A 16,710-nucleotide genomic window follows, 5' to 3' on the forward strand; every position below is an offset into this window, starting at 1 on the left:
AGTGAGCCACCTCTCCAGCACCAAGATTATTTTTAATAAGGAGGCAGAGATATAAGGTATTGCACCTTTTAAAGACTTACCAGTGATCTGAAGTTGTGACTTCATGGTCAGGCTACCCATTGAATCAAGCTGTGATTCACTAGCAGACATACCATCAACAAGACAGCAAACCTGAAAACAAGACAAACAAGATACTATTAACATCAAAATTTTCCATTTAAAAATACGGATATAGCTGGGCAATGGTGACGCACGCCTTTAATCCCAGCACTCAGGAGGCAGAGGCAGGTGGATCTCCGTGAGTTCAAAGCCAGCCTGGACTACAGAGCAAGTTCCAGGACAGCCAGAGCTGTTACACAGAGAAACCCTGTCTCAAAAAACCAAACAAAGAAAAAAACAAAAATCAAATAAAAATATGGAAATAGCTGCAGTCTGGCTGTTGGGTACCAGTTGAGCTTCTCCCCTCCCTCTGGGTATCCAGACTTGTTGCCTTCAGGCGCTTCTGTAGTTCCTTTCCCACAGTGGAATGCTGGCCTCTCTGACTAAAGCTACATCATAAGACAGTACAAGCTCTGCCTCGCTTCCCAGCACTGTCGGCTCTGGCAGGAACTAGTACCACCAGTGAAGAAGTCAGGCGGTCCCAGGAGAAAGGGAACTAGAGCCACCACCAACTTACCAAAGAAGAGTAAGGCGACAGGGAGCAAACCTCCAGTGCCTGTCAAGAACAAAGCTGAACAGAGACTTCTTTGAGCCTAAGAAGCCCAAAGGCACAGCAGTCAGTCAATCTACTCCCATTTTCTGACCCATAGACTTGTAATCAATCTCAAATTCCACTCACAAGACTAAGGCTGGTAGCCTAAAATTCAAAGTTAGCCTGGACTACAAAGTAAGACTCACAAAATATAAAAAGTAGAGTATTGGTGGCTCAAGCTTGTAATCACAGCCCATGAGAGGTTGGAGAAGGAGGACTGCCGTGAGTGGCATGTCACCTACACATAAAAGGATGGGCGTGTAGCTCAGCTGGTATGTAGGAAATCCTGGGTTCAAACCCCAATACCACCAAGTGGTGCATGCACACAGTGTATCTCAGTGCCCAGGAGGCAGAGGATCAACAACTTCAAAGTCATGGGGCTGGTGAGTAGCTTAGGCAGTAAAACACTTGGTTGCACAAACCTCAGGGCTTGTGTTCAATATTTGGAACCCATGCAATAGTGGAAAGAGAGAAGCAACTCTAAAACATAGTCTTCTGACCTCCATGAGAACATGACCCCATCCTTACACAATAAGAATAAATTTAAGGAGCTGGAGAGATGGCTCAGAGGTTAAGAGCACTGTCTGTTCTCTCAAAGGTCCTGAATTCAATTCCCAGCAAGCACATGGTGGCTCACAAGCATCTATAATGAGATCTAGCCTCTTCTGACTTACAAGCATACACGCAGTCAAAACACTGTATACATGATAAATAAATAAATCTTTTTTTTAAAAAAGGAAAAAATTTAAAAGTTGAAGGTCATTCTTTACTATGTAGGGAGTACAAAGTCCACCTATAGCACATGATACTCTGTAAAAATAAGGAGCCAAAGCTACTTTCACAGTTGCCCTCTTAGGATATGAATTCCCAAGTTCTCAAAGTCTCACTCTGGTCTGTCATAGACTTAAATGTTTATCTACCAGCCAGGCGTGGTAGTGCACACCTTTAATTCCAGCATTCAGGAGGCAGAGGCAGGCAGATCTCAGAGTTCAAGGCCAGCCTGGTCTACAAAGTGAGTCCAAGACAGCCAGGGCCTTTACACAGAGAAACCCTGTCTTGAAAAACCAAAAAAAATTTACCTAGCTCTTACAAACATCTTAGTCTACAATGTTCTCCCTAGAAAGGTTTTCTGAGTCAACCAATATGATGACTATAAGTTGGGGTTTTTCTTCGGGGGGGGGGGGGCGGGGGTTTCAAGACAGGGTTTCCCTGTGTAGCCTTGGCTGTCCTAGACTCACTTTGTAGACCAGGCTGGCCTCCAACTCACATCAATCTGCCTGCCTCTGCCTCCCAAGTGCTGGGATTAAAGGCGTGCGCCACCATGCCTGAGCAAGTTGAGGTTTTTCTAAAAGACAAAGCCGAGGTAATGTTGGGAACCCATAACGAATGGCATTTCATGATTTCTATAAGCCAAGTCCGGTTCAAGCAGAGACAAGACCCCTAAGAATATATTCCCAGTTTACAGATGAGAAAACTAAGGCATAAACAGGTTAAACAATTTGGCCAAGATCACACTGCCAATATATGAAACGCCCAATGTCTCTAACTCTAAAGCAGTTAACGTCTAAAAGTGGACTTTTCCTGTTATCAAGACTGTGTCATAGATCTTTCTCCTTATTTACACTAATGACTAAGAAGCAAACTAGTCACCTAAATGTAGAATAGCAGATAAAGGTACTTGCTGTCAACCCCAACAACCTGAGTTTGATCCCCAAAACTCACAGGGTTTTAAGAGAGACCCTACTCCTACAAGCTGTCCTCTGACCTCTCCACACATGCACTGTAGCACACATGACCGACCAATACACACACATACACACACACATACACACACACACACACACACACACACACACACACACACACACATTTTGTTGGGTAGTGGTGGTGACACATATCTTAATCCCAAAGACGCAGAGGCAGGAAGATCGCTGTGAGTTCAAGGCCAGCCTGGTCTACAGAGTGAGTTCCAAGGCAGCTAGGGATACACAGTGAAACCTTGTCTCAAAAGACAAAAAAAAAAAAAAGTTTTCTTTCATAAAATGTAAAACTGAAGTGGGCTGGAGAGATGGTTCAGCAATTAAGAGTACTGACTGCTCTTCCAGAGGACCCAGGTTCAATCCCCAGCACCCAGCTCACAACTGTCTGTATTGATACCCTCACACAGACATACATGTAGTCCAAACATCAATGTATATAACATAAAAATAAATTGTTTTTTAAAAAATATGAAGCCCAATAAAACAATATCTATTTCCTTAGAAAGCAAGCTTCTCATGGGCCTCAAGGACAGTTTAGTGGAAAACCCACATGCTGTGCTCAATCATGAGAAACTGAGTTCAAACACACGCCCCTATGGAAAAAGCCAAGCATGACACACGCCGAACTCCAGTGTGGTGAGGAGCACAGGCAAGAGGACTGCCAGGGCAGCCAGCCCAGCTCTGTCAGGGACTCAAGCAGGGCATACGGTGCAGAGTGACACGACACCTCACGTCCCTCTTCTATTCTAATCCATATGTGCGTGCATTTGCCATACACATATACACCCAAAACAAACACAAAAACCAGAAAGCAAGCAAGCCACTGTTCGCCTTTCTGTAGGGACTAAGCTCAATACGCAAGAGTTCTTACTATAAATGGTAGGGTATGAATATGCTTCTCTTTTCTGGAATAGAAAAATGTATCTAAATATTAGGGTAAAGTTTCTAGATGTGGAGAGAAATTGCAGGTTTCTTCCTAGCAGATACTGCTTTTTCTTCTTTCTAGTCTTTCTTCTCTTGGGGAGTCTCATGTAGACCCACGAGGCTCAAACTTGCTACTTAATTAACTAAAGTAGCTAAAGTTAACTACTTAACTAAAAACAACCATGAATTTCTGATCTCCTGAGAGGGATCACTCTGCCATGCTTGTGGGCTGAACTGAAGGCTTTGTGAAGACTGGGTGGTCCTCCATTTAGACCCCCAGACCCATGTCACTGTTCTCTTAATAAAGCCCAGGTTGATACTCAGCAGCATGGTACCTGGAATATATTCAGTTATGCTAAAGAAACCAGGAAATATGAGATAAACATTTTATATTTCAATGCCATGTAAGCTTTTTTACTGAAATTTGACTGCTCGAAAGCTTTGTTTTCCTGACAAAAAGCCAAAAAAAACCCAAAACCTCACAAATCCTTAAAGCAGGAGGAATTTTCTATTTGAGTAGCCCTTGGGACCTAACATAGCAGCAGCTCAATAAACACTTACTAAGTGTTAACAATTTAAGCCAGTACTGTATGCGCTGGCAGGTAAAGGCAGGAGGCTCATGAGTGCAGGGCCAGCGTCAGCTACATAGCAACTTAAGAGGCCTGGGGTACATGAGACCCAGTTTCAAAAAAATAAACAAACCCGCATTTCTATGCTTTGTTTCCTTCAAGTCTTTGTGCCAAAGTTTAAAGCAGAAGGTAAGAGAACATGCTCCCCTCTTTAAAAGACAGGGTGTCTCGAATATGTAGAACAGACCAGGCTGACCTCAAACTCAGAGATATCCACCAGCCTCTACCTCCGAGTGTTGGAATTAAGGCTGGCTCTGGCTTCTCACCTGTAAAACTGTGACTATTGTATGGTGATGTTAGCAAAGCCTTAAGAGGCTGGGCACTAGTGGCACATACCTTTAATCCCAGCACTCAGGAGGCAGAGGCAGGGGGATCTCTTGAGTTCAAGGCAAGCCTGGTTTACATAGTGAGTTCTAGGACAGCCAAGGCTACACAGAGAAACCCTGTCTCAAAAAACCAAAAGAAAGAAAGAAAGAAAAAAGAAAAGAAAGACCAAAGCCCTAAGAAAGCAGTGACCTGACATATAAAACATAGAGCATAATCAGTAAACAAGAAGACATCTGAGGGGCTGGAGAGATGGCTTAGGAGTTGGGGATACTAACTACTCTTTCAGAGGACCGGGGTTCAAATCCCAGTACCCACATAGCAGCTGACAGTATTTAACTCCCAGATCTGACACTCTCACATAGACATACATACAGGCAAAACACCCATGCACTTAAAATAAAGGTAAAAAAAAAAAAAAAAAAAAAAAAGGCATCTGAGACGTCCCGGGGTGGGGGTGGGCAGGAATCCCAGCACTTAGGACGCTCAAACATAAAGGTCCTCTTTAGTCACACAGTGAGCTCAAGACCAGGAGTAGCTGCCCTGTCTTTTCATTTTTGGGGCTATGGAGAACATTGTAAGATCCTGAGAGATTTAAGTCAACCGTGGAAGATTATAGAATTCAAAAACTACAACACAAATATTCCAGCTATCTTTCCCAGAAGAACTGCTTTGTGAGCTGGGGTAAAACGGATACTCTGAGGAACATTTAAAGGTGTTTGGAAACAGAAAGTCTCTTTCAGTACATTTCTTTCTGGAAGACTACTTTTTCTGGTAAGATGACGATCATTGAAGGAATGCTAGCCAGTTTCTTCTTTATTGCAGAGAACACCTTCTTTTTCCCCCTTTTAAAAATCTATATACTTCATTTTCATGCCTTGGACCATCTGAAACAACTTCTGTGCAACCTCACATAACTATTCTCCCTCTTACCATTTCTGTTCTATTATCCTTCACCAATCACATCATCATCTCCTTCCTTTCTCTCCATAACTATCAAAAAGAGCACATTTAGGGCTAGAGAGGGCTCAGTGGTTAAGATAGGGCTAAACTCACAACTGTCTATAGCTCTAGCTCTGGAGGAATCGGACACTCTTACACAGATATACATGCAGGAAAAACACCAGAGCACATACAATAAAAATAAAAACAAGAACAAACCAGTACATTTAAGTAAGCATTTCATTACAGCAAATGAGACTCCTTCACTTAAGCCACCCAAGCCTTCTCCTATCTTAAGCATTTACAAGGGAGATTGGTTAACACAAACTAAATCTAAAGGTCACACAGATGACAGCATAATAAACATTAATGTTCACAGTGGAGATAAGTGTGACTGAGTATGTCCAAAGAGATAGTGATTGAAAACTAAAATCTCAAGGTTACAGTCAGGCACTAATCCCTCAGGGATGGCTTGTTTTTTCCCTTCTTTTTTTTTCCCCCTTTTCCTTTTTCGTGTGTGTGTGTGTGTGTGTGTGTGTGTGTGTGTGTGTGTTTAAGAGAAGACCTCAGCCAGGTGTGTGTGTGTGTGTGTGTGTGTGTGTGTGTGTGTGTGTGTGTGTATGTGTGGTGTTTAAGAGAAGACCTCAGCCAGGTGGGTGTGTGTGTGTGTGTGTGTGTGTGTGTGTGTGTGTGCGCGCGCGCGCATGTATTTGTCCGTGCTCACTCCTGCATGCATGTGTTGCTGTGTGTGTGTGCGCGCGCATGTGTGTGCGGTGGTATTTATGATATATGTACTTTGTGTATATGAGTAAAAAGCTAGAGGTATACAGATGAAGCTTACTTGCTTGTTCTTTCTCTGTACACCTGGGGGTAATTTTTTTAGATTTTAAAACCCCAGAACAGGCAAGCTGCAAATCTCAGCAGCTGTCAGGAGAAGGAAAATGACAAGGAAGAAGAGAAAACGCCATGCCATTTAAACCACACGTTCAGCAATGGAGGCTAGCCATGGAGTGGATGAGCAGCAGCATGGCTAAAAGCAGGAGGGGCCTAACTACAGGAAAAAGAACAACAAAGTCGAGAACCAGGGAAAGCATGCTTTGGGAAGAGGCAGGAGAAAGGAAAGGAAGGGCTGAGACAAGAGGCACATTTAACACACGCACGTGGCTGTGGCTCCATAAGCAACGGCCCAGGTCTTGTCTCAGCTTTACACCCTATTTCTTGAGACAGGGCCTCTCACTGATCACTGGCTCTTCTGGGTGGCTTTGCCTATCTCTGCTCCGCACTCCCCACTGTGCCACTGTGCCACTCTGCCTAGCTCCTTAGGGAGGTTCTGGGGATGTAAACTCAGGTCCACGTGTTTGTACAACACTATACCAACCAAGTCATTTCTACAGCCCAAATTTTACTCTTTTTGTGGATCTCAAGCCCCTTATTATTCCTGAGTTCTGCAGAGGCTAACAGGAGAAAAAAGTCTCACCAACTAGCCCAGGCTAACCTCAAATCACAAGTTTCCTACTTCAGTCTTACAAGAGCTGGGATTACCATTATTAGCTACTATGTCCAATGAGTTTTCAAATTTTATTCATCCTTTAACTCTTGAGTTTGTACCCTTTGATCAACATCTCCACATTTTCTATACTCAGCTCTTGGTTGCACCCTTCTCTCCATTTCTAAGAGTGACTTTTCTTTATTCTCTATATCAGTGAGACCATATACCTATTCGTGTATTAATTTACCTGACATATGTCTTTCAGGTTCAGCTATGCTTTCCTAAATGGGCAGATTTCCTTCTTTTTAAGGTCAAGTAGTACTTCCTATTACATATATACATAATTATATATATTACATATAAAACATATACATGTATATATGTATAAAATATATACTTTACATTTACCCATTTACAGTTATTAACAGACATGCCTGTGTTTCTATTATCTTGGCTATTGTAAACGCTATAGCAAACCTAGAGCAGTGCAGGTATTTCTCAGAGGTACTGACTATAATTCCTTTGGACATATACACCAAATTCTCTCTTCAGTTTCCTTATCTAATAGTTCACCTTCCCCTGAGCTACTTTTTTGTTTTGTTTTGTTTTGTTTTTGAGACAGAGTTTATCTGTGTAGCCCTGGCTGTCCTAGACTCGATTTGTAGACCAGGCTGGCCTCGAACTCACAGTGATCCACCTGCCTCTGCATCCTGAGTGCTGGGATTAAAGGCTTGCACCACTACGCCCAGCTTTTCATTTTATTTTTTATTTCACACACACTGTAATCTTTCTCTACTCTGTTTTGTTTGTTTGTTTTTGTGGGGAGGGTTATTGTCTTTGTTTGTTTGCTTCTTCATTTTTCAAGACAGGGTTTTTCTGTGTAGCCTTGGCTGTCTTGGACTTGCTTTGTAGATCCGGCTGGCCTGGAACTCACGGCAATCCGTCTCTGCCTCCCTGAGTGTTGGGATTATAAGTGTGCGCCATCATGTCCAACTTTTTATTTTTATTTTTTTTAAGCAAACAGGGTCTCAATATGTTGCACTGGCTGACCTGGAGCTTGCTATGTAGACCAGGCTGGCCTTGAACTCACAGAACTCACTTCTCTGCCTCTGTCTCCTGAGTGCTAGGTTTAAGGTGTGTGTCACATCCCCCAGCTCTACTCCTTCTTGACCTATTATAGTAACCCATCTTATAATGTTTTCCTTATAATACTAGTACCATTTCTCCTATCTTAAAGATCTAGATGTCTTTTCTTATTTGTTTTGTTTTGTTTTGTTTTTCAAAATAGAGTTTCTCTGTATAGCCCTGCCTGTCCTGGAACTCACTATGTAGACCATGCTAGCCTCAAACTCAGATATCTGCCTGCTCTGGCTCTGCCTCCTGAGTGCTGGGATTAAAGGCATGTACTACCACGGCCCAGCTTAGATGTCTTATGCTATGAATTAAAATTTCTTTTCTTTCTTTTTTTTTTTCTTTCCCCGACAGGATCTCATATATGCTAGGATGGGCTCCAAAATCACGATGTAGCCAAACACAACCTTGCCCTGCTGATGGTCATGGGATCACAGGCTTGTGCCACTACACCCAATTAATCCAGTGGACTGCACCTGCAGCTACACCCATGCCAGACAGGCAACTGAACTACATCTTCAGCCTCGTATTTTCATTTCTGAAGATTTAATGGGTAGTGTTTTATTTGGTCCTCACAATAATCCCAGGAAGGTAGAAAAGAATACAGATATATATAGAAGATAGATAGAAGCCAGGCATGGTGGCGCACACCTTTAATCCCAGCACTCGGGAGGCAGATCGCTGTGAGTTCGAGGCCAGCCTGGTCTACAAAGTGAGTCCAGGGCAGCCAAGGCTGCACAGAGAAACCCAGTCTCAAAAAACAAACAAACAAACAAACAAAGGTAGATAGAATATATCTATATGGAAGACAGATAACCTGAAGCCAATAGGACTAAGAAAGTCGACAAAGTTACATAGACTGCCAATTAAAATAAAATCAGGTCTCAGATCTTTTCTATTTTTTTGCATGTTAGTATGCTCCTCCATTTTCCCCCCTGACCCAAGACAGGGTTCTTTGGTGCCCTGGCCATCCTAAAACTCACTCTGTAGAACAGCTGGCCTCTAATTCAGAGATTTACCTGCCTCTGTCTCCCAAGTGCTCGGATTAAAGGCGTGCACAGCTGCTGGGCAATTCCTCTACTTCTTAACCATGACACACATCTGTCTGGACATGTGTAAGAAGGTAATACCTATAACACAGCACAAGTAGAAAAAGCCAACTGCTATAACTACTAACACTCTGCCACCCAGCTCTCCACAGCAGGTGCTCCATACTGCCCCCAAATGTCTCTCACAGGAATGTGGCCACACCTGAAGTTCTCACTGGTTGAGTCACTTCTTTGGGTTAAGGCGTTGTTTCCAGAAGGCCACTGTGAAATGCATGTTACCTGAAAGAGAAGAAGGGTCTGTTAACAAAGTACTCTAACTAAACAGAGATACATGATGACCTTCGGACTCCCACAGACTGGGTCTTTATTACCCCAGCATAAAACCTTCAAAAAGAATACGTCCATGAGAAAGACTGTATACAGAATAGGTTAAGATAAAAGGGCAACTTACACAGTAAGGGATAATAGCCACTTGGATATGACGGACATTTGCCAATCAGGGCGGCCATATGCACACATATTCTCCTATAAAGATCACAGACACGCCTAGGGACAGGAGGAAGATTGGGGGGAGCACGCCAAAGATCTGAGTATCATTAGTTTTAAACAGCAGCAAAAGAGCTGAGCTGGCAGCCACTTTCCAACAATGTTGCACTACCAGACTGGAGGGGAACAGGGCTCAGACAGCTTCTAGCTAGTGCTGCTACTCATGAGAACAGTTACAACCTAGTATTTCGAGATGAGGCAAACCTCTCAAACAGGGAAGGCTACAATTCTACTCTCTGAGTCCCCTTGCTGATCTATATTCACCCAAAATCAGTATCATTTACAGCACAAAAATTAGCATGTCTTTACTGAATGCTTATTATAAACCCATAATTTGGCTAAGCACTATAAATACAGAAAGAAACAACAAACTTAAATACTTTTCCTTAGTTCTTATAATGAAAGCAATCCCCAAAGAAGAGAGGTATGTCACAAGAAAGGAAAGGGAGCCTGGAGACTTGCTGCTTCCTATTAGCACTAGCTCAATTTCCTGAGTCACACGAAGTAAACTAAACTCAATTCTAGGCTTACTTCTTCATTAGCCTCCTATCCAAACAATAAACAGGCACAGGCTAGAAGGACTTTTATCTGACACCAGATGCTCTTAGACTCATACATTCACAGCAGGAACGTGGAGAACACCAGCGTTCTAACACTTGTTTCTAGTTCTAGCTCTAAACGAGCTTTAGGTAAAACATTTATCTTTTGCTGGGTGGGGGTAGCGCACAACTTTAATCCCAGCACTTGGGAGGCAGAGGCAGGCGGATCTCTGTGAGTTCAAGGCCAGCCTGGTCTACAAAGTGAGTCCAGGACAGCCAAGGCTACACAAGAGAAACCCTGTCTCAGAAAACCTAAAAAAAAAAAAAAGAAAAAAAAAAGTATATACGTTTTCTTCTTTTTTTGAGACAGGTCTCACTGTGTCTATCTGGCTGGCCTGAAACTAGCCATGCAGGCCAGGCAGATGAATCTCTGTGAGTTCAAGACCAGCCTGGTCTACACATTGATACCATGTCTTCAAAAACAAAAACAGAAAGCTAAGAGACTGGGCCAGTGTAAGTAAGGTATGTATGTGGCATGTGCACACACACACACACACACACACACACACACACACACACACACACACAAGCATGCACTACCCACTAGATAGCTGTTCACTAAAGACATCACTCATCAATCATACTTCCTCAGAGAACTAACACAACCAGAATTCAGTTGTTTTTTTTTTTTCCCTTCTGTTGTTGTTGTTGTCTTGGGGGGTGCGGGAGTAAATCTCACACTGAAGCAGACTGGCCTGGATTTCACTATGTGGTCCATGCTGTCAATGCTTCCGACTTAGACTCCTGATTGCTGGGATTAGAGGCATGAGCTACAATCCTCCCTGGCAGTACAGTACGCACAGAAGTTATTTCTAATCAAAGTTAGCCTACAACCTAAACACGCTTGCCACTATAAAGCAAACAATCTCTTCCAACTGTAAAGCTCAAGTACCAACTTTCTGAGGCTCAAAAAAAAAAAAAAAAATACACTGACCAAACGCGGATAAATGTGTTGATAGTAATAAATTATAGAACACAGCACTTGTCCAAACTGCATCTGATCTGATTCTAATTTCTCAAAGATGTTAATGAACATATTACAAGAGAAAAGGAACCCTTAAACCAGACTAGCCCTAAATAATTAATCCTCATCCAAAAACATGGCAACACTATTGCATTAGCAAAAAGAGACACCCAACCCCTTAATTAGCCCCGCCTCCAAGGCCAGCCTTTGTCACTTACAAGGGAGGCTGTGCCACAGCCACTTTCACCCTTTCACTTTTATCACCAGAGCCATCTTTCAGAACAAACTCCAACTTCCTTTCCCAAAAACCTTTATCTATAACAACATAAAATTCAAAACCGTTAGCACTGTAAGACTTAGAACTTTTCAGCCGAGCGTGGTGGCACACGCCTTTAATCCCAGCACTTGGGAGGCAGAGGCAGGCGGATCACTGTGAGTTCGAGGCCAGTCTGGTCTACAAAGCAAGTCCAGGACAGCCAAGGCTACAGAGAGAAACCCTGTCTCGGGGAAAAAAAAAAGACTTAGAACTTTTCTAGAATTGGCTCCTTTTACCTCTCTGGCCTTGAGTCCCATAGTGCTCTCCTCCACTCTGCTTCCTGCTCACTGAACTCCTTTTCTCCCACACTCCTCCTGGAGACACTAAGCTATTTCCTTTCCTCGCTGCCTTCCTTCCCTTTCCTATCCTCTGCCGCATCCCTACCCATCCTCCAGACCAGTGGCTCTCAGCTTCCTAACGCTGCAACCCGCTAATACAGTTCCTCATCTTGTGGGGACCCCAACCATGAAATTATTTTTGTTGCTACTTCATAACTGTAAATTTCCTGCTGTTATGAACCGTAAATATTTTGGGGGATAGAGATTTGCCAAAGGGATTTCAACCAAGTTGGAAAAACCACTGCTCTAGAACTTCAGTTTTGAGACAGGGTCTCACTGTAGCTCTGGCTGATTTGGAAGCTATGCTAATAGACCTTGAGATCCTACACAACTAAGCGTGGCCCTCATAACCACACCTTGCGACTTCTTTCAGCCACTCCCACACTGGCCACTTCCACTCCTCTCTCAAGGCTTTCTGAGCTGTCTTTGGTATGGCCATACTATTGTTTGTCTCCGTGGTTCCCAAGACCATCCCAACTACCTGAGGCATGTTTTTAAATAAATTGATAGACCCAATCTAGAGCTAATCAATCTCAAAAATGAGACCTGAAAACATCCACTTTTTAAAATAAATGGTCTCAAGTAGTCCAGGCTGGCTTTACCTCCCAACGCTGCTGAGAGTTAAACTCTGAGCCCTGCATATAGTAAGCAAGCACTCTACCAACTAAGTGACACACTCTACCTTTAAAAATCTCTCCTGGTCTAGTAAAATAACTCAGCGAGTAAAGGTAGCTGCCATGCAAGCCTGGTGGCCTGAGTTTGAACCCTGGGACCCACATGAAAGAAGAAACACTTTAGAGGGTTATCTTTAACCTCCAACTCAAGTCATGGCTCATACACACAAATAAACAAATCTAGAAATTTCTCCTGAGCCCATCCTGGTAGCATGCACATATATGTATTCCCAGCACTCAGGAGGCAGAGGCAGGGAGATGGAACGAAGTTCAATGCCAGCCTAAGTGTACATGGTACATTCTAGGCCAGTCCAGCTATAAGCAATATCCTATCTCAAAACAAAAACAAAAGGTAAAGGCTCTTGTAATTATGTTAATGACCAAATTTTGAGACCATGGGTCATCCTGGCTCTTTTTTTTTTTCAGTCTGTCTGTTAATGAATGAATATAAAGCTATTTTTAAAAGAATGTAGTTTATTTACTCTAGAATAGAATTTTAAAAAGTATTAGGCAGTTGCTTTTGGTTTCATACTATATCCTGTCGATGGCAATTCTAAAGTCTGAGTTCCTGAACTCACACAAAGTACATTCACTGCTCAAAAGATAATTTCATCTTTTCTAAACCTACAAAATTAAGCCTTAAGTAAACCTGTGATGCTCATGGCTGAATCTCATCAATTTTACACCCGCCCCCAAAAAAACCCTTTATTTCAGATGAGAACCAAGCCCTCTGCGACCCTGAGAGTGACCACACACAGCATTTCTTTACCTACTTTCATAAGATAAGTATACAAGAGACGCACCACACTTAAGACCACAATGATGGGTGGCTAGAGTGTGTTCTCTAACTTTGAAGAAGAGAAAGAAGAAGAAGAAGAAGAAGAAGAAGAAGAAGAAGAAGAAGAAGAAGAAGAAGAAGAAGAAGAAGAAGAAGAAAAACTCACTTTTTTCTCCTCACCCTTCCCTTCAGAACATGTTCAATGGGGCTGCTAATGAGGAGCAGAAAATTCAACAAGATCAGGATTCCAACACACCCAAGAAAACAAGTGACTAGGGAACCTTGAATTTCGGGTACTTTGCAAAGTTCACCTGGTCACATCTCTAACTTTAGGCCCAATGCCTACTTAGGGTGTGTGTATATATATCTATATATCTATATCTATATATTTCCCCTCTCCTCTTTTGAAGTTGCAGCCTGGAACCATGTATTAAAACTCGAGTCTTATTCTGAAAAGTCATGCCCTCATCAGGCTTCTACCTTTCAGATACGCTCACCTCTACTTTTTTTTTTCTTGGCTAAAGAAAAGTCCACTCTCGTTAGGAAGGACTGTGACAGCTCCACGTCTTCAAAAGTCGGCGGCGCCGGCCTGGGCCGGGACCACCATGAGTGGGGGACAATGGAGGGAGGAGGGGAGCGCAAGACGGAAGGGGAGGCAGCCACAGGGAAGGTCCTCCGCGAGTGGGAGCTTGCAAAAGTCTCGGGAGAGCCTGCCAGGTGGCAGGTGGGCCAGGCCGCCGCCCCTCCAAGGGCCACGTAGCGCGGGAGGGCCGCTGCCACCGGGCCCCGCGCGTAGGCCGGACCGCCGGAGAGGAGCCCCCGGGCGCGGCAGCAGGGCGCGGGGCTGGACCCTGCCCACGTCCGCCGCGGCTCGGCTCCCTCCCAACTTGGGGCTCGCGGAGCCACAGGCTCGGGGCGGGGGGGGCCCTAGGCCAGGCACTAGCAGTTCGGCTCGTCCCGCTGACCCACCCGCCGCCCGGCTCGGGCCACCAGCCGTCTCTCCCGGCGCCCCCCATGGACGTCGGCTGCGGGAAGAGCAGCACCGGCTCTAGGTCCCGACTCCCGCCCCGCACTCCTCTACCCCTCGCATTCCTCATGCCTTTTCATCCAAGCTCCCTCGTAAGCACGGAATTGACCCCAGTCCGCCCGCGGGTGCTTACCGGGACTCGGGGCGGCGGCGACTTCTCAGTCCCTCCACTAAGATGGCAGCCGGTCCCGAGCCCCGACTACAGCGACTGGAGAGAGTTCGCACCCAGTGCGCAGGCGCGTCCCCTTAGGCCCACTCGGGACTACAGGCCCCAGCAGGCCTTGCGCTCCAGCCTGGTAAATCATTTTTCCTCACCTCCAGGTGAACTGGACCTACCTAGTCTCGCGCTCTACAGCTCCAAGGGTTTTTTTGGTTTTGTTTTTGTTTTTCCTTCTTTTTCTTTCGTTCTTCCTTCTTTCCTTTTATTTTAAAACCCCCTCCCCCGCCAGAACCTCTAAAGACTGTTACCAAACTCTAGTGTTCCTCAGAATCACTTGAACAGCTTTTAAAAACAGGCTGCTGAGCTCCACCGCCAGTTTCTGACTCAGTAGATCTGGGATGGGGTGGGGGTCGGGTAGGGAGTTGTAATCTGCATTTTTAAAAAGTTCTCCTGTGATACTCCTGACAGCAGGAATCACAATTTGAGAATCACTGTGCCTGTTCAACCCTTCTGGAGTTAAAACTGTTTGGATTCAAATTCTCCCTTCTCCACCTCCTGACAGGGAGTTCTGAGGAGTTATGACAGCTTGCCGGTGCCAACGCGGCAGGAGTTCTAAAAACTGAAAAGCATACTTCTCAATCCTTACAACAAAACTATGAGGAAAATGCCGTCACCTTCTTCAGTTGCTTAAATAAGGCAGCATGTAGGGTTTCTTTTTTTAAAAAAAATACATTTTATTAATTTATTCATATTACATCTCAATTGTTATCCCATCCCTTGTATCCTCCCACTCCTCCCTCCCTCCCGTTTTCCCCTTACTCCCCTCCCCTATGCCTGTGCCTGAGCGGGACCTCCTCCCCCTGGATACGCTCATAGGGTATCGAGTCTCTTCTTGGTGCGTGTAGGATTTCTTAACCCAGGCAATTGCGCCTAGTCCTGTCCTCAACCTCCCTCATAGAAGTGTTTGTGAGAGTTGATAGAGTGCAGTACTAAGAATCAGAGGCGCCACTTAAGCACTCGATAGCGACCATTTCTGTTGTCATTCATCCTGTCTCCATGGGAGGAAGCCATCTAGAAACGCCACTTACAGTTCTTCAAATACCCTGAAACTACCATGTTGTGTATTATGTGCTAGGAGAGTTTATTAAAAAATAAAGATCCTGGGCTGGGAAGATGGCTCAGTGGGTAAGAGCACTTACCATGCAGACACAAGGACCTGATCTTGAATCTCCAGCATCCATATTAAAAAAAAAAAAAGCTGGCATTGACCCCAGTGTGTTGGGGGAGGAGGGCGGAGATAGAAGATCCCTAGTCAACCAGCCTGGACCACACAGCTTCAGGTTCAGTTAGAAGACAGACAAGTGCATCTCTGTGAGTTCGAGGTTAGCCAGATCGAGATGGAGCTCTAGGCCAGTTGAGGTTACATGGGGCGGGTGGGTGGGGGACACTGGGGTTTTGTTTGTTTGTTTTAAGTTTTTTGGGTTGTTTGTTTGGTTGGTTGTTGTTGTTGTTGTTGTTGTTGTAGGCAGTGTTTCTTGTGTAACCTTGGCTGTCCTGGATTCGCTTTGTAGACCAGGCTGGTCTCGAACTCACAGAAATCTGCCTGCCTCTGCCTCCCAAGTACTGGGATTAAAGGAGTGCGTTTTGTTTTTAGTATTTAAAAGTTCTTCTGCTGGGGCTGGAGAGATGGCTCAGAGGTTAAGGGCACCGACTGCTCCTCCAGAGGTCCTGAGTTCAATTCCCAGCAACCACATGGTGGCTCACAACCATCTATATAGTGTGATCTGACACCCTCTTCTGGCCTGCAGGTGTACATGCAGGCAGAGCACTGTATACATGGTAATAAATAAATAATAAATCTTTTAAAAAATTTAAAAAGTGCTTGCTTCGGCAGCACATATACTAAAATTGGACCAATACAGAGAAGATTAGCATGGCCCCTGCACAAGGATGACACGCAAATTCATGAAGCGTTAAAAAAAAGAAGAAGAAAGAAAAATTAAAAAAAAAAAGTTCTTCTGCACTTCCAACTAATGCTTCTTCTGTTAGGAATTATGCTATAAGGGCTCGGGATGTAGCTGACTGGCAGAACAGTTGTCTGGCATCAGTGAGGTCCGAGACTTTATGCCCAGTATTGAGAGGATGGTGTGCTGCTCTAGGGGAATCTGGGTTTTTTTTTTAAAACAGGCATCTCAGATGATTCTTGTCACCAGGCATACTATGAGATAATTTAATGAAAGCTGAGTATAAAGGATATTACTAGTTGGCCCAAGATCACTAAGGCCAAGTCATCTAGTTCCAGACCGTCT

The 16,710-nt window shown here is 44.3% G+C and overlaps 1 protein-coding gene across 1 annotated transcript in view; it reads right to left on the reverse strand.

Annotated features, from left to right (window-relative positions):
- The window catches only part of ITCH (itchy E3 ubiquitin protein ligase), an 88,732-nt gene extending 74,253 nt beyond the window's left edge, over positions 1 to 14,479 (reverse strand). The window contains exons 1-3 of the mRNA XM_084775767.1: positions 14,375 to 14,479; positions 9,202 to 9,278; positions 81 to 171 (exon numbers count right to left, since the gene is read on the reverse strand). Of these exons, the coding sequence (XP_084631893.1) occupies positions 81 to 150 (70 nt within the window). The 5' untranslated portion in view covers positions 151 to 171; positions 9,202 to 9,278; positions 14,375 to 14,479. The remainder of the gene's footprint in view (positions 1 to 80; positions 172 to 9,201; positions 9,279 to 14,374) is intronic.
- Between the last annotated feature and the right edge of the window lie 2,231 nt (positions 14,480 to 16,710).

This window comes from Acomys minous (assembly GCF_964271855.1).
Source record: "Acomys minous genome assembly, chromosome: 3".
Taxonomy (NCBI): Eukaryota; Metazoa; Chordata; class Mammalia; order Rodentia; family Muridae; genus Acomys; species Acomys minous.